At 43.4% G+C, this 25,913-nt stretch overlaps 1 protein-coding gene across 3 annotated transcripts in view; it reads left to right on the top strand.

The window, feature by feature from the left end:
• ENTREP2 (endosomal transmembrane epsin interactor 2) overlaps nt 1–25,913 on the top strand; it is a 455,758-nt gene that overhangs the window by 377,859 nt on the left and 51,986 nt on the right. The window contains exon 4 of one of the 3 annotated variants that reach the window (XM_055278517.2): nt 5,253–5,387. The exons of the other annotated variants lie outside the window; for them this stretch is intronic. Coding sequence (XP_055134492.1) covers nt 5,253–5,387 — 135 coding nt within the window. The remainder of the gene's footprint in view (nt 1–5,252; nt 5,388–25,913) is intronic. 3 annotated transcript variants of the gene reach the window in all.

Consider the following 25,913-nt stretch of genomic DNA (forward strand, 5'->3'; position numbering starts at 1 on the left):
GGACCATTTCCAAATTGATTTTTGTGAAAGTAATATTGCCATGCTACCAAAAACCAGACAAAGACAGTATAGAAAAATAAAATTACAGACCAATATCCCTTATTAATCTAATATAGATACAAAAATCCTTAACAAAATAATAACAAATAAAATGCAACATATCTGAAAGGAGTTATACATCATTGCCAACAGGGATTTATTCCAGGGATTCAAGACTGGTTTGATATTCAAAAATCAGTCAATTTATTCTATCATATCAACAGGCTAAAGAAGAGAAACCACATGGTTGTATCAATTGATGCAGAAAAAGCATTTGACAAAATCAAACACCTTTTCATAACTAAAAAGGAAACTTAGAAAAATAGGCATAGAGAACGTCCTCAACTTGAAAAAGAGCATCTACAAAAGACCTACAGCTAACACACTTAATGGAGACTGAATGCTTTTTCCCTAAGATCAGGAACAAGGCAAGCATGCTCATTCATACCATTTTTTTCAACATAGAACATAATGCCGTAATTTCAAGCCAATGTAGTATGGCAAGAAAATAAAATAAAAGGCATACAGATCAGAAAAGAAGAAATGTAACTGACCCTATTTGTGGATGACATGAGTATCTATGTAGAAAATCCCAAAGAATCCTTGAAAAACAAACAGAACAAACAGGCCTCTTAGAATTAATAAGTGAGTTCAGCAAGGTTGTAGGATACAAAATAAACATACAAAATTCAATTGTATTTCTTGTGTATTAATAGTGAGCTGTATAGTAACAGTAATACTGCATATTAACAGTGAGCATATGGACACTGAAATTAAAAATCACTTAAAAAGATACATAAGTGTAAATCTAACAAAACACTGAAAACTACTTAACAATGAGGAAATAAATAAATTGGAAAATTCAGTGTAGTAAATATGTCAGTTTCCCCCCAGTTAATATGTGGGTTTGGGCCGGGTGCAGTGGCTCACGCCTGTAATCCCAGCACTTCAGGAGGCCAAGGTAGGCAGATCACCTGAGGTCAGGAGTTCAAGACCAGCCTGGCCAACATGGCAAAACCCCATCTCTGCTAAAAATACAAAAAAAATTAACTGGGCCTGGTGGCAGGCACCTGTAATCCCAGGTACTCAGGAGGCTGAGGCAGGAGAATTGCTTGAACCCGGAACGCAGAAGTTTCAGTGAGCTGAGATCACTCAATTGCACACCAGCCTGGGCAACAAGAGCAAAAATTCCATCTCAAAAAAAAAAAAAGTATATGGGTTTGATTCAATCCCTATCAAAATCCCGCAACATTTTTTTTGTAGACAATGACAGTCTTATTCTAAAACGTATATGGAGACCAGGTGTGATGTCTCACACCTGTACACCCAGCACACTTTGGAAGTTTGAGGTGAGAGGATCACTTGAGGCCAGGAATTCGAGACCAGCCTGGCCAACATGGCAAAACCTTGTCTCTACTAAAAATACAAAAATTAGCCAGGCATGGTGGTGTGTGCCTGTAATTCCAACTATCTGGGAGGCTGAGCCACGAGAATCGCTTGAACCCGGGAGGCGGAGGTTGCAGTGAGCCGAGATCGTGCCACTGCACTCCAGCCTGGGTGACAGAGCAAGACCTGTCTCAAAAAAAAATGTATATGGAGAGACAAATAATTTTGAAAAATAAGAATTAAATGGGAGGAATTAATTTTTTGATTTCCAGACTTATAGCCACAGTAATCAAGACTTGGTGATTGGTGGAAAGATAGATCAGTGGAACAAAGAGAGAATCCAGATATAGACACACAAATATGCCCGACTAATTTTTGACAAAAGTCAAAAGGAATTAAGTGAAGAAAAGATAGATTTTTCAACAAACAAATGTTGGAACAATTGGACATCTATAGGCAAAAATAACCTCATCCCAAGTCTCATATCTTACACTAAAAGTGACTGAAAATGGGTCATGCAATCATATGTAAAAATAAAATTATAAAACATTTAGAAAAAACATAGGAGAAAGATCTAGGGCTAGGCAGAGTTCTTAGATCAACACCAAAAGTGTAGGAGCAAAAATATATAAGTTGGACTTCATCAAAATTTAAAACTTTTACTCTATGAATGATCCTTTTGAGAGGATAAAAAGATAAACTATAGACTGAGAAAATATTTACAAGCCGCATGTATAACAAAACCATGTATTATATATGATTTGTCTTTTATGCTGAGTTAAAATTGTTTTATTATTTGTTTAGTGTCTCTGTTTCTAATTTACTCTCAAACTTCCCAGGAGAACTGAAAATCTCTTCTGAATACAGTCCTACCCATCAGGCGTTCTGTCCGCTTCATTTTCTTAGAGACGTTTCCATTGAGCCTCTGTTTCCTGCTTCAGTCTGGACAAGTCAGCCTATAGGCAGTCTATGTATTTACCATGCTAGGACATCCTTTTCCCATTTTCTTAGAACTTCCTCTATCTCTTTTCTGTGTTAGATCCCATCTTCTCATTTTTTCTTGGCTTAGTCCCTCATTTCAGGGAAGAAGTACCTCTGCCAGTACTTTCTTGTCTAAAATTAAAAAGACTAAAACAAGCACAAGCCAGGATGTGGAGTAATGGGGACCCTCGAACAGTGCTGGTGAGTGTGTAAATTGGTACAGCCACTTTGGAAAGTGGCTTTGTATTCTCTGATAAGCTGAAAATTCCCAGGGACCCAGCAGCTCTGATCAATAGGTATTTTGTACCCAAAAGAAATATGCACATGTATGTACCAGCAGACCAGTACAGAATATCAAGCAGCATTAATCTTATTGCAAAATTTAGCAACAATCCAAACGTCCCATGGCAAGAGAATAGAAATGTAAATGGCAGCATATTCACACAATGTAATATACAACAGTGAACATGATCAACTATATTTATATGCAGTGAGGTAGATGAATCTTGTAATTTTGAATGAAAGAAGCCAAATACTAAAAATATTGTATGATTCTATTTGTATCAATTTAGAAAACCAGGTGAAACTAAACTATAGTGGTAAATGTATAAAGGTGGAAGCCTAGAAGTGATTATTTAAAAAGTAAGGAATGTGGTGAGCTTTTGGTGCAGTGAGGAGGAGGAATGACAGGGAATGAGGCATGGAAGGCCTTTTAGGAACATGGCCATGGGCCGGTGGGTGCTTGCTTGATGATAAATCATTGAACTGAATATGTTTGCTTTGTGCACTTTTTGTGTATGTGTGTTAGGTTTCACAATATGAATGGTTAAGAAAATGAGCAAAGATGAAAACAAACCCACCCACCCCCAAATTAGATACTATTATATTAGTTACTGCATGGACAAAAATGTCTAAGTCCAACATTAGCAAGCATTGGTGAGGATGTGGATTAGCCTGAATTCACACCCTATTGGTGGGAGCATAATTTGTTTGAATTATTTGAAAAATGGTTTGATCTTACCTAGTAATGTTGTGTGTGCATGTACCATAGGGCAGAACAGTTCTGCGGGGGTGCTCCATGGGTCTCCTGCTGGGGCTGGAGAGCTGGCAGCTCCCTGGAACCTGTTCTTTTCCTGCTGTATATTGGAAGTTCCAGGGAGATGGTGCAGAAACATGAAGCCTGTGGGGGTCTTAAGTTCAGAACCTGCAAGCTGTCACCTCTACCCATACTCTCCTGCTGAAAGCCACTTGCAAAGCCCACCTGACATGGAGCAGGGGGTGGCAAGGGCTAAGTCTTAAGCTAAGCTGAATTCCTCTGGTGAATATCAGCACATTTCTTGGCTCTGAGGATGCGGCATTACTCCTTCCCCAGTATTTAGGAGAGGCGGACACGTTGATACCTGGAGGTTTTATAAGTATTGCCTCAGTCTCAGCAATATTCATGCAATGAAAAATTATTTGTTATGGTTATAAATGGCCAATATTTGTCTGAAAAGTATTTGTACTTCGAGTTGGCTGCTGTTTAAACATATTATCTGTTGGAAAGTAGGGCACTTCTTAGTCTAAGGAAAATAACTTGTTTCATGTTCAGTGTTATTTTGAATAAAATTGCATAGATTTTACTGATTTTTTTTTTTTTTTTTTTTGAGATGGAGTCTCGCTCTGCCATCCAGGCTGGAGTGCAATGGCACGATCTCAGCTCACTGCAACCTCCGCCTCCTGGGTTCAAGCGATTCTCCTGCCTCAGCCTCCTGAGTAGCTGGGATTACAGGTGCATACCACCACGCCGAGCTAATTTTTGTATTTTTAGTAGAGACGGGGTTTCACTGTGTTGGTCAGACTGGTCTTGAACTCCTGACCTCGTGATCTGCCCGCCTCAGCCTCCCAAAGTGCTGGGATTACAGGCGTGAGCCACCATGCCTGGCCTGATTTTCTTTTTTGGTAGTTTTACATCTAGGACTTTATTATTTTTTATTTATGTATTTTTGAGACAGGGTCTTAGTATGTTACCCAGCCAGGCTGGTCTCAAACTCCTAGGCTCAAGCAGTCCTCCTGCCCTGGCCTGCCGAGTAGCTGCAAATGCAGGTGGTGTACCACCACACCTGGCTAGGACTTTACTTTTTTAAAGCTGCTTTTCTCCTAGGCACCGGTAACTGTTCTCTTCCCTCTCACTGAGACTCTCATACTCTGTCTTCGTCTAACACTGCTTTTTAAAATACTTGAAATGCATTTTTTTCCTTCCATGGTTTTCCATTTTCCAAGCCGTTTTTATTCATTCAGCATTTATTGAACACGTACAACTTATTGCCATTGTCAATACTGTGGTGATAAGATGCACCTGTAGCTGGATAAAGTCAGTCTTCAGTAGCAGTGAGGCAGGAAAACCAGACAAGGCCTCGAGGGTGGCGCTGGAGTTGGGTCTTGATGGATGAGCAGGAGTTTGATAGGCCATGAAGTGAGGCAGGAAATGTCTGACTGTGGAAGGAGAATGAGCCAAGGCACAGAGCTAGGATAACACATCTCCGTGCATACATCAGCGTGAGTGATTTTCAGTTTATTTACCTTTATCTCATTTTGCAATTCACCTGCCATTTTCTCTAATGTATAGCTTAAGTTTCTTCAAATGTACTTTTGCTTTTTTTATACATTGCTGTTAAGATAGGAATTTGAAGTCCTCCTGATGGCCTGGGTCAATAGAAATTGTTTTTGCTTTACTACTTAAACACACCGAAACAGGCTCATTTGAACTGAGCCATTTTCCTGTGTTCTGAATTGTGTCACTCACGCGTACCCTCGGGGGCCGAATGCCTGTTAACGGTGAGGTCTGTCTGTGTTCCTCTGTCTAGATTAAGTTTGACAGTGTGGAGGTGTGTGTCTGCTGTGAGCTGCAGCACCAGTCGTCCGGCTGCAGCAACCTCGGGGAGACGCTGAAGCTGAACCCGCTGCAGGAGAACTGCAACGCTGTGAGGCTGACCTTGAAGGTGACCCCGCTGGGCGCTGCTTGTGCATGCATTTCATTCCATGCCCTACAGAAAGTTTAGGAAGCCATATTAACATATAGATTCCTTTCAGCTCTTAACTTCCCGGGGTAGGTTCAATGCAAGAGGGAATATCTTTCCAGAGAACATTTGAAAGGATTATATATTTTGATTTTGAAGGTGTTGCTTTTTGGATCTCGCTTTGCATTTTTGCCATTTCATTGTCCTACCTCTGACATCTGCAAAGTCGGGTGCAAATGGTTGAAAGAGGTCTTTACAAATGATAATGGGATCATTCTATGGCTTTCTGATATTTTTGGCTGTTATACCATCAGGGAACAAATGGGGATTTATTTTGCTTTTTAAAAGATATTTGGAGGAAAAAAAATCAGACAATCTCCTGTGGCAGTCTGTTCTCATGTGTAGCATCTGATCTTTAAAAAAAAGTGATTTGGAAAAATTGTTTATATTATTTTATTTTTTCTTCTGAGTGTTTTATTCTGAAAAGCAAAATTGGCTACTTAAAAATATATAAGAAGACTGAACCCAATTCTTCTGTTTCCCCTGAATAAAACTGTGCCAAAACTTTTTAAAAAGATGTGGCACAGGCCGGGTGCAGTGGCTCACGCCTGTAATCCCAGCACTTTGGGAGGCTGAGGCGGGCGGACCACTTGAGGTCAGGAGTTCGAGACCAGTCTGGCCAACATGGTGAAACCCCCTCTCTACTAAAAATACAAAAATTAGCCAGATGTGGTAGCGGGCGCCTGTAGTCCCAGCTACTTGGGAGGCTGAGGCAGGAGAATCATTTGAACCTGGGAGACAGAGGTTGCAGTGAGCCGAGATTGTGCCACTGCACTCCAGCCTGGTGACAGAGCAAGACTTCATCTCAAAAAAAAAAAAAAAAAAAAGGATAAATAAATATAAAAAGATGTGGCACAGTCCAAGGAACTCTTAGTTGGTGGTAAAATTGTGTTTGCAGTATGGAGGGGGTTCTAGCATGTGTGTAGGGAATGCAGTATGCAGGGGATGGAAAACTGCAGAGAGCCACCTCGGATCTGGGGAGAGGAGGAAAGCGTTGACCTTGAGTGCCTGTGATTAGTCCTCCATGGGTGGTCTCCGGCTGGTAGACAAGCAAAGATATATATAGAGAGAGGATGCAGCTCATCTCCATGGTAGGACTGCGCCTGGCTCACAGCACCTGTCATGTTTTGCACGGAGGAATGGTCCAAGTTGAATGGTCCCAGCAGCTCACTAGAGTGACAGATGCAGTGGGGTTGGAGGAATCAAGAACTGCAGCACTCCAGGGCCCATCCCATCATGGGACCAGGTATTTCATGCTGCCCACATTACCTACACCCACATTCTACCTCACTGCATCCTGGGGCCTGCCTGAGTCAGTGCCTGAGGTCTGCTGTGGCCTTTCACAGCCCTCCTGGGAGGGGACATGGGCAGCCGTTGCTCACTCTGTGATCTCATTCTGACAACTGCTAAGTCACTTCTTCAACCTGGGAATGTTTTCTTGAGTATGGGGATGCATTTGGGCCTCACGTTACCTCCCGTTCCTCAGTTGGCTGGTTGGGGTGTTCAACCGGCTCCTCTAAGGTCCTCGTGTCCCCCTTGAAAGCCTTCACTCATGGGAAGCAGGACCCGGTTTTCATGACTCTCCAGCCCCTGCAGCAGTGACTGTGGCTTGAAAGGTAATGCTGGTGAAAAAACAACACTGTCCCTACGAATGCAGTCTCAGGCCTAGGGGGAGCTGGTGACCTTGCAGTCTCACTCTTATTCACTGTTCTGGTACATTGGTGAGAAAAGCCCTTGGTATGAGGTGGCAAAAACGGCATAGAGTAAAGGCCACTGAAGTCAAGAAGTTCCAGGGAAGGCTGGGAGCCTAGCTGAATGCATGACACATCCCCATGGGTATTCAGATTGCCCAGGACACTGGTAAGAGTTGAAAGCAAAAGAAAGACTACACCATTTTAAACTCCTTAATGAATTTGTGTACAAAGCCTACTTAGAGGTAGGAACTATCAAAACCGGTGGCAGGAGGCTCAAAGGAGGCGGGAGTTGTGATTAAGGTACGAGGCCAATGGTCTGGAAGTGGCAGCAGTGGCTTAGGTGCTAGGAGAAGAGGCAGCCTGCCCCTGTCCCCCACCTGAGGGCCTGTGCAAGGAGCAACAGCCTTGGCAGGAACTGACTTTCATCTGAGATCAAGAGGACCAGGGACTGTTGGAAGTGAGTATCTGTTTATTGCTGTCGTCCAACTTTGTTGCTTTTCAGAATTGTCTTAGCTATCATTTCCTTTGTAATTCCATATAAATTTTAGAATCCACTTGTTCATTTTCTACTAGAATCCTGCTGGGATTTTAATTGAGATTGCATGGAGTCCACACATCACTTTGAAGAGACTGGACATATTCATGATATAGTTCTTCATTTGTTTAAGTCATACTTCATTTCTTCAGTGTTTCTTTTTTTCATCAGTCTTGTGTAAATTTCAGTATGTAGATCTTAACATACTTTATAATAGTTATGCTTAAAGTATTCCACATTTATTGGTGCTATCCTAATGGTATTTTTTAATGGTCTCTTATTCACTGCTAGCACATAGAAATTTGATTTTTGCTACCAATCTTATATCCTGTGGCCTTGGCTAAACTCACTTAGTTCTGATAGCTCTTTTGCAGATTCTTTGGATTTTCTTATGTAGACAGTCATGTGCTATGCAAAGAGAGGCAATTTTACATCTTCCATTCTCCAGACAAACAGAGCCAATAGGACAGATACAGATAGGTGAGAGGGAATTTATTGAAAGAATTGCTCACATGACCACAGAGACTAAGAAGTCCTGTGACAGTCCCATCTGCAAGCTGGAGACCCTGGAAAGCTGGGAGTTTGGCTCAGTCCAAGTCAAAAGGCCTCAGAACCAGGGAAACCAATGGTGGAACTCTCAGTCCAAGGCCAAGAACCTGGGGGGAGTGGTTGCACCAGTGTGAGTCCCAGGGTCCAAAGGCCAGAGAGCCTGAAATTCTGATGTCCAAGGGCAGGAAAGGGTGTCTTAGCTCCAGAAGAGCAAAAGAAAATAATTCACTTTTCCTCTGCCTTTTTGTTCTATCCAGGTCCCCAGCCGATCAGGTGGTGCCCCCAACATTGAGGGTGGATCTTCCCCACTCAGTCCACAGACTCACACACCAGTCTTCTCTGGAAACACCCTCACAGACACACCCAGAAATAATGCTTTGCCAGTTTTCGAGTATCCTTCATCCAGTCAAGTTGACACCTAAAATAAACCAGCACACATTGCAATCTGGATGCCTCTTACTTCTTTTCCCTGTTTTATTGCACTAACTAGACCGCCCCGTACAGTGTTGAATAGATGTGGTGAGAGCACATGTCCTTGTCTTGTTCCTGCTTTTAGGGATTAAGTATAATGTTAGCTCTAAGTTTTTCGTAGATGTTTATTATCAGGTTGTAGAAGTGCCCTCCTATTCCTAGTTTGCTGAGAGTGTTTTTTGGTTTGTTTGTTTTGTTTGTTTGTTTGTTTTTGCCATGAATGGCTGTTGAATTTTATCAGTCTTTTACTGCATCTGCTTAGATGTTCCTATACATTATCTTCTTCAGTCCACTCAAGTGGTGAATAACACTGACTTTTGAGTGGTAAGCCAGCCTTGCATTCCCAAGATAAACCCCACTTGGTCATTTTTTCCTCAACTGTGTCCAGTCCACTGCTGACCCTGTCTATCAAAGGCATTCTTCATCTCTGTGCCTGTTTTTAATTCCTAGTATTTGCATTTGACTCTTCCTCATTGCTTCCATCTCTCTGCCACCTTACCTTGGTGATCTTGCATCTTGTCCACCTTTTCCACTAGAGCTGGTGTCTGACTGCATACGCCCCAGGTAAGTGCTCATGTCTCTCCTTGGACACTCTATATTTTCCTTAGAATTTGCTGCCCTGTGACCTCAGCTGTCTGATGGGTTCAACTTAAGTTGGGAATTTGCAGAACCCAGTGTCTTCTTCTTCTTGTCATAATGGTGGGGCAATGTTCTTTCCAGCTTTTTCCATCCTCAGCAGAATCTGGAATCATGTTCTACATCATTTTTCCCCCTGGGTGCAGAATTCTTGAGGAAACTTTCTCTTCGGGGTTTATAGATGATATGTTATTCTATTCTGCACTGAATATCTGTATAGGGAAAAATCTTAAAGTCAGCCAAATGCTTTCTGCCTTTTAGGTATGTGATGGTCACTAATGCTGTTTTAAAATACGTCTAGCTCTCCAACTTCCTTTTACATGGTAAGATTGTACTTCCCTGTCCCCTCATGGTTGCTGGAGGCCATGTAAGCAAAACTGATATGTACCACTTTCCAGTCAGAATGTTTAAATGTGGTGTGAGGTCTTCCAGAGCTCTCTTTCCCACTGGCACAGTAATTGGCAGAGCAGAGGTGGTGGCAGTGTCATCAGCCTGGGTCACTACAATGAGCAGAGCCCCCTGCACCTACCCACATTGCAAATGTAGCATGAATGACTTAACAAACTCTTTTGAGACAGGGTCTCACTCTGTTGCCCAGGTTGAGTGCAGTGGCGTGATCACGGCTCACTGCAGCCTCAAACTCCTGGGCTCAAGAGATCCTCCCACCTTAGCCTCCCAAGTAGCTGGGACTGTAGGCATATGCCACCATGCCCAGCTAATTTTTTATTGTTTGTAGAGACAGGTCTCACTGGCTCAGGCTGGTCTCAAACTCCTGGGCTCAAGTGATCCTCCTGCCTTGACCTCCCAAAGTGCTGGGATTATGGGCATGAGCCACTGCCCCATCCCTGTTTGGTTTTTGTAAAGCTTCTCTTCCTAGCTGTTTTCTGTAGCAGGCATTACCTTTTTCCTCTGCTTGTGATGAGATCTTGAGTCCTGGCAACTCCATCCTCAGCTCCTTCTGTCTTTATCTTTTTTTTTTTTCCATGAGCCCTTGTGTCTTTGCTTTTCTCTCTGAGATTGTAGCAGCCTTCTTCTCTCCTTGGTTACGGTTTGCATCCATGGATGTCTCTAGCTAGTTAATTACAGTGGAGTTTTCAGTGTATTTTATATCTTTTTCAGATCCCTTTTCTGAAGTATATGGATACTTCAAAGCACTAAGGCAGATTCCTAACCCTTAAATTCTGTCTCGAGCATTATGCTCTATTTAAATAGTTAGCATAATTAAGATTTTGTACTTCCTTCCCATAATTATAGATACTTCTTCCTCTGAGAGTCATGTGCCACATTATCTAGTTTTCTCATAATTAGTGGTGCAGTCATTTTTAATATAATCCTTACTCTTGAAAAGTCATCCAAGCCAAGCTGTGCCTGATGACTTTGACTGCAGTGAAAGGATCTTCTGCAGGGATCCGGTGTTGCTTTATTAAAACTCTTGGGCAGCAGAACAAATATGGGCCATTGGAAATGCAGCCACTCTGGGAAGAGGCTGCTCTACTCTTTTGCACGGATATCCATGAGAACCCCTTCCTATCACCTGCAAAATGTTCTTGACACTTAGCTAAAGAAGGAGCAAAGGAGAACGTTCCTTTGATTAGTTTCCCTTTTGCTTGCTTCTTTTTGGTTGGCAATTAGAGCAGGTCCATTGATCTTTTCCATAGTCTAATTTAAGGCTCTGTTTATCTGATCAGTAACACTCCATGTCTGAATTTTCCATATTAAATTATGGATTATCTATACTTAGTATGTAATGAACTCAATTTGTGTGGGGGAAATCCTATATAATTGGCTTGGGAATCAAAGCACTTTGATTTTAGTTGTGTTTGAATTAACTGATACTGACTTAATGAGATTTGTCCAACTACTTGCTTCCTGTCAGGCACCCTCCCTCCTTCCTCCCCTCCCATACCTGGAAGGCTGTACAGGCACAGCCCATCCTCAGGGAAAAAAGCAGAAACCAACTTTCTTCATGGCCAAGGAGGAATAAATTTGGAATCCAGAAGAGCATGCAGATGTTGCTTCACTCATCCCTCAGATTGTCTTTTGTTGGTTTGGAGGCCCCGAAACCCCTTGATCTCTGTTCTGCCCTTCCTGACTGGCCCTGCTCCTAGAGATTCTCTGGTTTTTTTTTGTTTGTTTTTTTTTTTTAGCAGAGAACTCCTGGGGGTCAACAAGCCTCTCTCTTGAGGATATTGATGGTTTCTTACCTCCTTATGGGGCTGAGCGAGGAGCAGGGCAGAGGGCACAGAGGGGACCCGGAACTCCACTGCACCGCACAGGGATTCACAGAATTGTAGAGCCAGAGGGAGGGTGCATCCGGGGTCCATTGACCGATGGTGCGGGTGTGAAGGCTGCAGCCCAGAGAGAGGGCAGGTGGCTCCTCCTGGGTCCCTGAGCAGGTCCTGGTGGAGGGCAGGGACCCTCTGAGGGTCCGAGCCCTCCAGGACCCATGTCCCTGCTCCCTGACGACAGGGCCTGCCTCTGGGCATCTCATTATGAATAGTCAGGAAATAGGGTCTAAAAATTAGGATTTCAGTATCTGCTTTCTCAAAGCCTTTGACGGTGATGGACAAGTGCTACTGAAAAAGCAAGGCTACAGACCCCCGTTCCTGATGAAACAGTGTCTCGGCTTTTGTAACAAAAAATGACATAATAAATGCTTAAACAATAAAAAGATGTTTAGGTAGATTGATGGCCATTTTTGCCAAGTCAAACCCAGCACAAGACTGTGACATATTTTTGGACCAGTATTCACAGAATTTTTTTAAGTCACAAAAATCAGAACCGTTAACTGGTGAAATATGCTTCGTAACATGCTGACACTGCATCTAGCCACCTTTAGTGCTTTGCTGTATTCAACAATGTCCTTATAGTTTTATTATAGTGACCTAATTCAAATCAGAGTTAAAGATCTTATTCTTCTTTCATGTACCTGGTTTAATTTACTGAGCCACAATAAACCAAATTACCCAGAGAAACCTTATCAATGGACAAAGAGATAAAAGTTTCCCAAGAAATCAATCAGTTATTGAGTTTATGTGCTTGCTTATCTTTGTCTCTAAGAAAGTTAAAAAAAAAAAAAAGCAAGATAATTTCCAGCCTCCAGTGCTCTACTCTCACACACCACTCAGCACGAGACTTCTGACACCAGATATATTCATTTCCCCCATACACCAAACCATTCTCCAGCAGACACCAGCTGGGTGTGCTCATTTCAACTCAATTCTGACACTCTTTACCTGGAAACAGCATTGGATCCCACATGTTAATGGCTCAGCCCCACAAGACCACACTGACTTCTCATGCCAGTCACAAGCCCCAGGTTGTGACCTGTACTTCTGGCCAATGGGGTATAAACTGTGGCTTCCACAACCCACTACTTGGGTTTGATTGAATTGCTAGAGTGGCTCACAGAACCCACAGAAAGGCTTTACTTCTATGCCCTTGTTGATTATAAAGGATATGAGGCAGGATGCAGGTGCACAGCCAGGTGGAGAGATGCATGTGGCGAGGTTGGGAGGGTCCCTAGCACAAGAGCCCCTGTCCCCGAGGAGCTAGGGTACGCCACCTTCCTGGCATGGGGATGTGTTTGCTGACACAGAAGCTCTCTGAACTCCTCTGTTCAGGGACTTTTATTTAGGCTGCATCATGTAGGCAGGATCGATTTTTAACTCCATTTCCAGCCTCTGTCCCTTCTCTGGAGAATGGGGAGTGGGGCTGAAAGCCCCAAGCTTGTCATCATGGCTTGGTCATTCTAGTGACCCAGCACCCATCTAGAATTCCATCAAGAGTCACCTCATTAGAACAAAAGACACTCCTATCACCCAGGAAATTCCAAGGGATTTAGGAGCTGGGGTCAAAGACCAAATACTAAAACAGAAGTTTCTCTACTATGCAGCCATAAAAAAAGAATGAGTTCATGTCCTTTGCAGGAAAATGGATGAAGCTGGAAACCGTCATTCTCAGAAAACTAACACAGGAACAGAAAACCCAACACCGCAAGTTCTCACTCATAAGTGGGAGTTGAACAGTGAGAACACATGGACACAGAGGGGAACATCACACACCAGGGCCTGTCAGGGGGTGGGGGCAAGGGGAGGGAGGGCATTAGGACAAATACCTAATGCATGCAGGGCTTAAAACCTAGATGATGTGTTGATGGGTGCAGAAAACCACCATGGCACATGTATACACATGTAACAAACCTGCATGTTCTGCACATGTATCCCAGAACTTAAAGTATAATTAAAAAAAGAAAGAAAAACTAATTATAAACAACAACAAAAACAAGATTATCTAGTGCCCCTGTCACTCAGGAAGTGATAAGGATTTTAGCAGCTCTGTAGCAGGGACTGAGGAGCAGAGACCAAAGATATATAATATATATCTTATTATTAATATTTATATTATTATTAATATTTCACACAGCCCCATGGTGAGTGCTCTCCAGCTTCAGCCAGACTCCACTGTGCAATACCGCTTCTCTCTGTATGCGTGAGCCATGTCCACTCGTTCAGCCATGCCTGGGCCAGTACCTGAGAGCTCCTTCTCATACTGCCTTTCTGTGGTGCCTCCCTGGCTAGCAGGCATCCCTGAATTAGCCCAAATATCTGCTCTCTGTTTGCATCCTGAGCAACAAGACCAGTGGAGCATACCGCACAGCCTGTGGATGAGCAGCTTATGTGTCTGTGGTCACCCGCCTGACCTGGCCTCCTCACTGCCCGGCATTTCTCCTGTCTTCTGGCTTACAGTGAGGGGCGTGGCACAAATTATACTCAGTAACTGTTTTTGAAATCAGTAAGAGTTTTTAATTTATTCATTCAGAGAAAATTTTTGAGCACCTCTTCTGTGTCTGGGTTGGGCACTGGATGTACAGAGATAAGAGACACTGACTCTGCCCTCCAAGTCTACTGGGGGAAAAAGACAAGAAAAACAGACAGTTGGCCAGGAGCAGTGGTCTCCATCTGTAATCCCAGCACTTTGGGAGGCTGAGGCAGGTGGATCACCTGAGGTCAAGAGTTCGAGACCAGCCTGGCCAAAATGATGAAATCTCTTCTCTACTAAAAATACAAAAATTAGCCAGGCATGGTGGCATGCACCTGTAATCCCAGCTACTCAGGAGGCTGAGGCAGGAGAATTGCTTGAACTCTGGAGGAGGAGGCTGAAGTGAGCAAAGATCGCACCACTGCACTCCAGCCTGGATGACAGAGTGAAACTCTGTCCCAAAAAGAAAAAAAAAAGAAGAAAAGAAAGAAAGAAAAACAGACAGTGACAGTGTAATACGTTGTGTTTTCACTATGACAGGAAATTAAAATATTAGAAGTATTTTCAATCCTTCCCTCTGTCTTGAAGGAGAGCCATTATTTTGTTGAGTAGGATGATGGATGCAGTTTTCAGTGTGTATGGGTGATATAGGGGTAGGTTAGCTATAGGAAAAGAACGGTAACATCTAAGAAGCTGAGGAAGTGGGAATATGTGAAAAAAATCTGGGATTCTATTGCTGAATGATACCAAACACAGCTCTAGGTATGTGGTAATGGGAACACAGATGGTTGGCCACGTATACACACACCTCACCTCTAATCCTAGCTGGAATGACAGAAAACCTATGCAAAAATGGCTGAAGACCTGTACCCTTCCTTAAAGACCAATGCATCATATGCATTTTTCTAGAATGTTCTAGAATTTTCTGCCAGGCATATTGCATATACGACCAGAACAAAGAAAGAGAACAACTTTCAACTCAGCTTTATGAGGCCTTCTGGGAGGTTACTGGAAGCCATACTAGGTCTCAAATGTGCCCTCATTTTGAAGAACAAGGAGTGATAGGTGTTTGGTGGGTCAGATGTGGAATCACCTATGGTGCCGGTGGTAATTTACGGGGAGAGTGGGTTCTAAAGGCCTTTATAATTTTTATAAGTAGCGCTCCCACTGTTTGAAATGGATGGTGGACATTTTTAAGGTCTAATGTAATGTGCTGTGCAAACACAGCTTTAAGATATCCCTCCTTCCCCTGCACACACAGCCTCCTTCCAGATTGCAGTCCCAGAGCCTCTGCTGAGTTGAAATTCTGGAGCCACCACTAAGGGAGGCGCTGCCTTTGGAGTTTTTTGGCAGCTGTGATGTGGCAGGATTTAGGGCAGCTTCTTGGGAGACTCTGGGACTCAGATGGCTATGCCATACAGACTCCCTCCTTCCCCCAGTGCAGGGACCCATAGTTCGGGGCATGTTCAGATAAAAGGAACTATAGAGAGACAGTCCCTCCTTCCTTCCAGCTGTGGGGTCTCTGCCATGCCAGCACAGGCTGGGTTTCAGGATCTCAGGAGAGGGTTCTATTTAGGGTTAGCACACACCAGATGGTCCAGGATGGTCCAGCATAGATATTAGTAGACCCATTTTCACACTCTAAAGTACCCCAGTCACTCTAGTGTCCAAACAGAAAATACGGGAGGAGCTCCACTGCCCCATTCGGGGGCCAAACACTAGACTGGAGAAAGTGCTGCAGATGGATGAGTAAACAAATGGGAGAGGACAGCATGGAGCCTACCTGGAGATCAAAGGTTATTTTTAAAGCATTTGGTAATTTCAGGGCTCTAAATGAGTATCAGAATGAGAGAGAGGAGAAGGAATATTGAACCATATGAGATGTTCTAGAATAAACAGACCTTGGTGGCTCACACCTGTAATCCCAGCATTTTGGGAGGCCGAGGTCACCCAAAGGTCACCTGAGGTCAGGAGTTCGAGACCAGCCTGGCCAATATGGCAAAACCCTGTCTCTACTAAAAATACAAAAATTAGCCAGGCATGGTGGCGGGCGCCTGTAATCCCAGCTACTCGGGAGGCTGAGGCAGGAGAATCACTTGAACCCGAGAGGCAGAGGTTGCAGTGAGCCGAGATCACACCACTGCACTCCAGCCTGGGGACAGAGCGAAACTCTGTCTCTAAATAAATAAATAAAAAGGGACCATGGGACGAAGGGGCCATGGAAAAGAATACCTAAAAATGGCGGCAGGGCAAATGAAAGCACAGGATGTGTACTGTGTGAAAACTCATCAGACTCATGCTTCAAATAGGTGCCCTTCGTTGTGTGCCAGTTTTACCTCAGTGAAGCTGTTGGAAGTTTTCATGACAGGTAAGTGAGCAGGGGAAGAAGAAAGGACAAAAGCAAAGGCAGGAAAGATAGGACTGGAATAATGCATGAATTCAGAGATGCATGGAGGGCATTGGGTGTGATTCCGAAACTGACAGGTACTGGTTCCAGGAATCTGAGCAGGGAATCCTATGATCACAGGGGAGTGGAGCACAATTGTTCTGAGCAATTTGATATTCTGAGGTGGGGAGTTCAAGACCAGCCTGGCCAACATGCTGGGACAATATCTGGAAGGTATTATATTATTCTCATATTTTCTGTATGTTGAACTAGCTAATAACTTTTTTTTTTTTGAGACAGAGTCTTGTTCTGTTGCCCAGGCTGGAGTGCAGTGGCATCATCTTGGCTTACTGCATGCAGCCTCGACCTCTCAGGCTCAAGTGATTCTCCTGCCTCAGCCTCCTGGGTAGCTGGAACTACAGCCACACACCACCACACCCATGGTCTCATACTGTTCAATATTGCCTTCTCTCTCTCATTCTGATACTCATTTAGAGCCCTGAAATAAACAAATGCTTTAAAAATAACCTCTGATCTCCAGGTAGGCTCCATGTCCCATGGCCCCCAAAGTGAGAGGGGCCACAGGACAGGGCACTGGACAAAGGAGCAGAGCGTCCATGGGAGAAATAAAACCTACTAGTATTATTTTGCGCTGGTCCCGGGCTGGTTTCTCTGCATAGGCATCCTTTGGGAACTGGTTTATGCAGCCCTTTTAAATCCAGTGAGCTGTTTTCTCTACCACCACTCCAGCCTCAGTGAAGTCCATGAGGCGGACTTCATGATTTCCATGAGGAGATGGGAAAACGGAGGCCCCAGGACGAGCAGGGGCTGAGCTGCAGACTCATAACTGGTAGTAGATCCAGATTTCCATCTTTAATGCCAGATCCATTGCTTCCTCCACTTCCAACTTGATCCGCTTAGTAGGAGACGGAGACTAGGTGGTGCCTGAAGAATCACAGCAGAGCAAGGGACAGCCAATGGGTCATTTCCATGCCAGTGACCAGCGGTGCCCTCAGCAGGTCCTTGTTCTGTGCATCTCCTGGCACATCTGAAAGTTGAGCACTGCACCTTTAAGTTGTCAGTGGCTGGGCGCGGTGGCCCACACCTGTAATCCCAGCACTTTGGGAGGCCAAGGCCGGCGGATCGCTTGAGCTCAGGAGTTTCAGACGAGCCTGGCCAATATGGCAAAACCCCATGTCTACTAAAAATACAAAAATTAGCTGGATGTGGTGGTGCGTGGCTGTAGTTCCAGCTACTCAGAAGGCTGAGGCAGGAGGATCACTTGAGCCTGAGAGGTCGAGGCTGCAGTAAGCCAAGATGATGCCACTGCACTCCAGCCTGGGCAACAGAACAAGACTCTATCTCAAAAAAAAAGTTACTAGCTAGTTCAACATGCAGAAAAGTATGAGAATAATATAATACCTTCCAGATTTATTCAATCTTACTATGTTTACAATATTTGCTTCTACTCTTTCTTTAAATAAGAAATATATTATCATACATTGTTGCAGACCCAGCTGAGTCCCCTCCACTGCCACAGCTCTCCCTCCCTCCCTCTGTCTGAAATTAGAGATTGTCCAGAAGCAGCCACTATCCTGAGGCCTCAGGGAGTTTTGCATTCCCCTGCAGAGTTGTCTGCTTCACTGAAACTTTACATTAAAGTTGACGCATTTGGTACCATAAGCCAGTTTCTATTCTCACCCCCATCAGGTTTGTGATACTGATCCATATAGATAAGGGTTGCCTTAGTCATCTTCGTGTGGCTTCTGCGTGGTCTTGCATTCAGCGAGTATTCCACAGGTTGCTTCTCCATCTCCTGTTCGTGGAAACTGGGTTGTTCCCAGTTTCTCATTATTCTAACAGTGCTAGAATGCGGAGTGACGTGCATTCGGCAGCGTGTGTGCACCTGCTGCATTTTCTCCAGCCTGCAGACTTGCCGGCTCACAGGGGAAGTGCATCTGCAGGACTTTAGTCACCGCACTCCACAGCGATGGCAGGGATCCCCGCTCTCCTGGCCAGTGGAAAAGGCAGCCTTGCTTCTCCATGTCCTCAGGCTTTCTGTGTGACTGATGGCTGTTTGTTTTGATCTGTTAACTGCCTGGTTTTTTCTCTTTTCCTGCTGAGTTATTTGCTCTTTACTCTAAACATTTCCCTTTGTCATAAAAGTCTTCTCACTGGATTAAGAAAATGTGGCACATATACACCATGGAATACTATGCAGCCATAAAAAATGATGAGATCATGTCCTTTGTAGGGACATGGATGAAACTGGAAAACATCATTCTCAGTAAACTATCGCAAGGACAAAAAACCAAACACCGCATGTTCTCACTCATAGATGGGAATTGAACAATGAGAACTCATGGACACAGGAAGGGGAACATCACACTCCAGGGACTGTTGTGGGGTGGGGGGAGGGGGGAGGGACAGCATTAGGAGATATACCTAATGCTAAATGGTGAGTTAATGGGTGCAGGAAATCAACATGGCACATGGATACATATGTAACAAACCTGCACATTGTGCACATGTACCCTAAAACCTAAAGTATAATAAAAAAAAAAAAAAGTCTTCTCACTATCAGTGACTCATCACTCAAAGTTGTTTTGGGCATCATTTGTCATAGAGAAGTTTTCAGTTTTAATGCAGGCAAATTCATTTCCTGGATGATGTGTCCTTTTAGTGTTGCATTTTAAGAACTATTTTTCCATCCCCAAGTGATAAAAATTTTCTGTATTTTTATGGAAGTTTTAAAACTTTGCCTCTCACACTGAGCTCAGTAATCCCCCTGGGGTTTAATTTGGTGTGTTGTGAGATACGGATCTAGTTGCATTTATTTTTTGTATATGGATAGTCATCAGTTATTATAGCATCAATCTGTTTCTATATTTGAAGATGTCTATTTCTGAGGGCTCTTTTTTTTTTATTGGTCTATGGCTTGTCTCTCTTATTACCACATTACGGGAAATACTGGTTCTGTATTTGTCTTGTAGTTAATAGGGTAAATCTCTACTCTTCCCCTCTTTAGAACTGTCTTGGCCATTCTCAGTCCTCCAAGAGAGATGGAGAGAGAGTTCTCTCTTCCTTCTCTCTCTCTCTCTCTCTTTCTTTCTCATATATACACACACACCGTCATTGTAACTGTATTGTATTTTTAGGTTAATTTGGGGAGAATTATCATTTTTGGTACATCTTTTCATTTATTTAGCCTTCTGTTTTTCAATAAAAATGTTACCATTTTTAATATACAGTCTTGATCATCTTGTGTTAAATATATTCCTAGGTGTCATATCATTTTGTTGTTATCAGAAAAGTAGGGAGTTTAAAATTTTTTTACTTTAAAATTTATATGCTCTAACAGTTTGCCTGTAAATTGTTTAGGATTTTTTATTTAGAGGGTTCCATCGTCTGGGAATAATGACAGTTTTGTTTCTTCTTTTCCAGTCTTTACATTGATTCTTAATTTTTCCCATCTTCCTGCACTGGTTAGGACTTTCAACACAATGGAATGGAAGTTGAACCATTAGCCATCCTTGTCTTGTTTCTCATTTTAAAGGAAAGAGTTTAATAATTAAGAAGAATGTTTGTTGAAAATTTCTAATACTAAATAGTATCTGCCAGATGAAGGGAATCCCATTTTGTTCCCAATCTGCTAAGAGTTTGCCATGAGTTTTAAATTTTAGCAAATGCTGCATCTATTCAGATAAGAATATATGCATGTGTGTATATGTATGTATATATGTGTGTATATATATGTATGCACACATTCATACACATGACTGTATTCTGTTAATATGGTGAATACACATGCATCTACATGAAACTACATGAATATATATTCATGTAGAATGGATTTCTAATGTGAAACCATTCTTGTATTTCTGGGATACAACTTAGGCACAATATTTTCATATAATTATGAAAATACTTTGCTTTTGTTTTATTAAGGATTTTTCATCATTATTCATAAATTATATGAATCACGCTTTCCCTTGTTCATACTGCAATTGCCTAATTTTATTTTATTTTTTAGTTTACACTAGCCTAGAAAGATGAGCTGGGAGGCATTCCCCTCCTCTTCCCTCTGAAAACAAAGATTGTAGAAGATTAAACTTATCTATTTCTTGAATTGAATGTTTGGTAAAAGTTATAAAATCACCAGGGCTTGGTAATTTCTTTTGCGGTCAGTAGATAGTTAAGTATTGATTCAGTGGATTTTAGGTTACTTGAATTTCCTCCTTCTTCTTGAGACTATGTTAGAATGTTTTGCTTTTCTGGAATAAATTGTCCATTTTGTTTAGGTTTTCAAATTCATGTGTATGCTATGCCTAGTTATCTCTCTTAATTTTTAATATTTTAATTTATTCCTTTTCTTTCTTTGTTAATCAGCCTCTGCCAGAGACTTGCCTATTTTTGTCAGTTTTTTTTTTCAAAGAACCAGCTTTATATTTATTGATCTTGTCATTGCTTTGTTTCTTATTTCATTAGTTTCTGCTCTCTTCTCCATTTTTTCATTCCTTCCAAATTCCTTTTTCTTTTTCTCACTTCTCTGGATGTGTGCTCTGTTACTAAATTCAGTCTTTCTTCCTCATATAAGCAGGCAAACTGCATACGCTAAGTTTTGATGTCTAGTAATTTTTTTATTCAGTTCTGAGACTTCTTTAATTTTCCCTATGATTTATTTTTCAATCCCTGAGTTATTTAGCAGTATTTTTTTAATTTTGCAGATATATGGAGGGTTTTTCGGTTACTTTTTTATTTTTATTTTCTTTATTTATTTATTTTTGCTCTGTCACCCAGGCTGGAGTGCAGTGGCGCTATCTCGGCTCACCGCAACCTCTGTCTCCTGGGTTCAAGCAATTCTCCTGCCTCAGCCTCCCGAATAGCTGGGATCACAGCCGTGTGCCACCATACCTGGCTAATTTTTGTATTTTAGTAGAGACAGGGTTTCACCATGTTGGTCAGGCTGGTCTTGAACTCCTGACCTCAGGTGATCCACCTGCCTCGGCTCCCAAAGTCCTGGGATTACAGGCGTGCGCCAGTGCACCTGGCTTACTTTTTATTATTTATAGCAAATTTAATTATACTGTAGTCAGGTAACCTGATTACAGGGTGTCTGATAACAAGTCTTTGGTGTTAGTTGAGATTTTGCTTTGTGCACAACTTTGTGGTGAGTTTTTTTGGTAAGTCCTACATATCTTTTTGAGGACAGGTAAATATATATATGGTACATGTCCATTAGATCTAGCACATTCAGCTCTTCTGTGTCCTCACTAACTAGCTGTCTGCTGGACACATTGAGACAAATGTGTTCCTATACTCCTGTGCTGGGTTTGTCCATGTGTCCTCCTGTTCTTGGTTTCCATCTTTCTCTCTGGTCATTCTCATCATGATCGTCTCTGTAGACTCTTCTTCCTGCTCCTGATTCTGGGTCCTTATCCAAACTCTCTTCTCTCTGTATTGAGCACACCATCCTTGGGCAAATTCATCTGCTTCCATAGCATCAGTCCCATCTCTGCACTGGCCACTCCCAAATTTAAGACTCCAGCATTGATCCATGGAGTTACTGCGGAACACCACGCAGACTCCAATGACTCAAACTAAGCTCATCCTCAGTACCCCTTTAGCTCCTGGCATTTCCATGCCCCTTCAGCCATCCCACTCTCAGAGAATGGCTTCCCATTGCTCAGACCATGGAATGGCTCTTTCCTCCCCTTTGCTCCCAAGTGCCATTATTCACTAAGTCTTCCTAAATATCTATCATATTCATCATCTTCTCTTGCAGAAAAAAAGGGATGTGCATTGTGCATTTGCACATGACTCCTATAGTCACCACATTTTGTGTTCTTGCACTGTCCAGGAGGAAAATGAAATTGAGTGGAGAGCAGTTCCAAACCAGCAAGAATATTCATACTATTTACTTAGAGACTGGTTAGACCAAAGTAAAGCCATTACCATCCTATCCTGAAGAGTATTTATTACAAGGTTGGTGGGTAAATTCAATGTCCTAATGGCAAATTTAGCCTCTTATTTCAAGAGAAGAATGGTTCCCATAAACATATAACAAATATAACATCCTGCAGAAAACCTGCCTGCAGGCCACATAAATAGTTCAGTTCTGCAAAGATGATAGCAAAACCTTTCTAGTTTATAGCTCAGTATCACCAGACTGCTTCTTGCCCTTCTCAAGACACAAGATAGGAAGTCTCAAATACAAGATGATCTGATACTGATTAAGTATAGGTTTAATTTCAACAAGACCTTTCCCTTTTAAAAAATGTTCTTAGTTCTCTGTGTCCCTCTGGTCATTTGCATTGTCAAGCAAAACTAATCTTGTCTTAGATAAGGAGAAGATTTATTCAAAAAGACTCTTGCAACTAACAGGGGAGAATCCTTGGAACTCAAGAACTGTAAACATCTCAAAATCAATCAGAAAAGGGCTTTTCTTTTATAGGGCAGGGAGGTCAGCAAATCTTAGCAGAAACTTAGGGGAAGTTGGGTGAGCAAAGTAAGATGACCAGGATATGTGTCTCACTGTGGGATAAGCTAATTACTGGCGCATTCTCCTTTCTAGTGCTCACCCAGACCCCAGGGACAAGCAGAAATCAGGGGACTGTAGAGAGGAGAACAGCCTGAATAGCAATTAGTCCAGACAAAAAAAAAAAAAAAAACAGAAGGTAAGAAAGGTGCATTGTGAAAACAGAGAGATGCATTGTGAACACTTGGGCAGGATATAAATATTCTTTAGTTCTGTCTTCTCTAATTCATTGAGATGGTAACTGGTTCTTTTTTCTTTTCTTTTTCTTTCTTTTTTTTTTTTTTAGACAGGGTCTTGCTCTGTTGCCCAGGCTGGAGTGCAGTGGTACAATCACAGCTCACGGCAGCCTTGACCTCCCAGGCTCAAGCCAACCTCCTGCCTCAGCCTCTGGAGTAGCTGGGACCATAGACACATACCACCATATGCAACTAATTTTATTTTTATATTTGTAGAAAAAGGCATCACTATGTTGCCCAGGCTGGTCCCCAACTCCTGGACTCAAGTGATCCTCCCGCCTCAACCTCCCTAAGTGCTGGGATTACAGGCATGTTACATTCTTAAAGAAACTGTGTTAACAAAGTTCATTTCTCCTTGAGTATTTTTAGGCACTTTAATTTTGTCACCACCCGGGTGTCCCTGCAGCACATCCACCCTTCTACCTGTATCCCTCCCGCCCTGCCTCCCCTCGCCCACCCTCTTCCACTAAGCTCCCTTCACAGCGCTTTCTGCCCCCTCCCATCCCTACCCTCCACCTCTGCACTCAGCCTTCGCTCTCCCAGTAACACTGTCCCCACCAACCTCCACCACCCTTGACTTGCCTCACTGCCCCATGCCGCCTGGATGTCCCTTCCTCTGGCCCCTGAGAGTGCTCCCTGTGCACCTTTCACAGGCAGCTCTGCTGTGGCTTGGTGCATCAGCCTCACAAGTCCAGATGCTGACCAGGGCATCCCTGTGTCCTTCTAGACTGAGTTTCGTGGGTGCAGACCCCGCGTCTATCTTCCTCTTTTCATCTCTGTGCTTGCTGCGTTGCGGGCTCAATCTGTGTGCACTGGAGGAAGGAAAGGAAGCAAGGAGGGCAGGAGGAAGATACATATTGAGCAAAGAATATATTCCTGAAAACTGATAGTCACACCTGTGAGAGCCCAAAATAAAGCAAGAAAACCACCACCAATATATTTTCTGACATTTGATTCATAGGATGCATTTATGTTCCATTCCAGAAAGCTCGTGCAGCCTTGCTGTTCAGTGTATTTTAAAATAGAAGCCCTGTCCTTCCCGTGGATGAGGATCCTGCCATACAGTTGCTTTTTTGCCAGCCATCACGTGTACTCACATGACAGAGTCCCATACACGAGAGCAGGACCCCTCGGATCACTTCCTGCCGTCCTCCCCCATCCGCTCCCAGATGGAATCCATTGGCTCAGCATCTGCTCCTCTTCCCAACCTTGTCGATGTTATCACCACCACCCCTAGCTGCTCAGCTCCCAGGTGGAGAGCTGGGCGTCCCTCCAACTCCTCCTTCTCCCACCCTTGGCTCTACCTCCTGAAAGTCCTGGGTCCTGCAGTATCAGAGATGCAGGCAATGTTGAGACACTGAATTGGGGTGTTTGGGGTGGCAGGGAAGAGAGGGCAGTGGCCAGATGCATTACAGAAATAGATCATCCAGCAGCAGCAGGGGACAGGACTGAGAGCCAGGCCCAGAGAGGGCACAGACACCAACCTGGGCAGAGATAATGGGACCAAAACTGCAGAGGCACATCAGAGTAGGAGGAGAGGGCATTGACTTGGTAAATATTTGGAAGATGAAATTAGCAAAGCCTGGCGACCTGGAGGGAAGGAGGGAAAGAGATCTAACCCCTCCTGGGGCCCAGCCTCAGCCTTCAGGTGCACAGTGCTGCCCCATCCAACAGGGTCTGCGGTCCATGGGCTTGGCAGAGATCTTGGCATGAAGTGGGGCCCGTGGCTCCTGCCCTGCATGTGCCACACTTCCTGGGGGCTTCTCTGGCAAAGGGTCCTGTGCCTTCCTCCATTTTATCCTTTGTCTGGTGAGATGGGGAGGGACGCTCCTCTGATCTTCCACCCTCTTCTCTCCTCTGGCCTCTTCCCACTTCGAAGTACTGACCTCCCCGCTCTTAAAATTATTGTCACCATCCAGGAGAGCCTGCCCCTCGTGGCACCCAAACTGACTGTGCTGGAGGCCCACCCAGCTGCACACACTGAGAACTACCGGCTGCATAAATCAGGAAAGGTGAGGGCTCCTTCTCCCACAGTCCAGCCAAATGAATGTGCCCCCCACCACTCATCCCCTATGTGCCATGGCCCTCAGGACATTTAAGGAGAATTGTTTAGTCTGTGAAGCCTGAGGAAAAGAGATGTGCCTGTATCTTTAAGGAAGAGTTAGAATATCAGTTAAATGCAGATTGGAGACATTACTTCTGGTTATGAACATTAACCAAGTACTCAAGAGGCGAAAGGCTAATAAGATCGTTGAAATTACTTCTGCATGTCAGCCAGTATCTCCCACCAGTGTCTCTTCATTCTTTATAGCTTCATCCTTAATCTGCCTGGGCTTTAATCAAACTACTTTCACTCACACTTTACCTTGATGGGAGTAAAGTAGTAGTCATGAGAAAGGACGATCAAGACCCAGAAAGTAGAGCAATGAAAGATGGACAGGCCAGGTATGGTGGCTCACACCTGTTATTGCCAGCACTTTGGGAGGCCGAGGTGGGTGGATCGTGAGGTCAGGAGTTCGAGACCAGACTGACCAATATGGTGAAACCCCGTCTCTACTAAAAATACAAAAGAAATTAGCTGGGCATGGTGGCGGACGCCTGTAATCTCAGCTACTTAGGAGGCTGAGGCAGGAGAATCATTT

This window comes from Symphalangus syndactylus, chromosome 5 (assembly GCF_028878055.3).
Source record: "Symphalangus syndactylus isolate Jambi chromosome 5, NHGRI_mSymSyn1-v2.1_pri, whole genome shotgun sequence".
NCBI lineage: Eukaryota > Metazoa > Chordata > Mammalia > Primates > Hylobatidae > Symphalangus > Symphalangus syndactylus.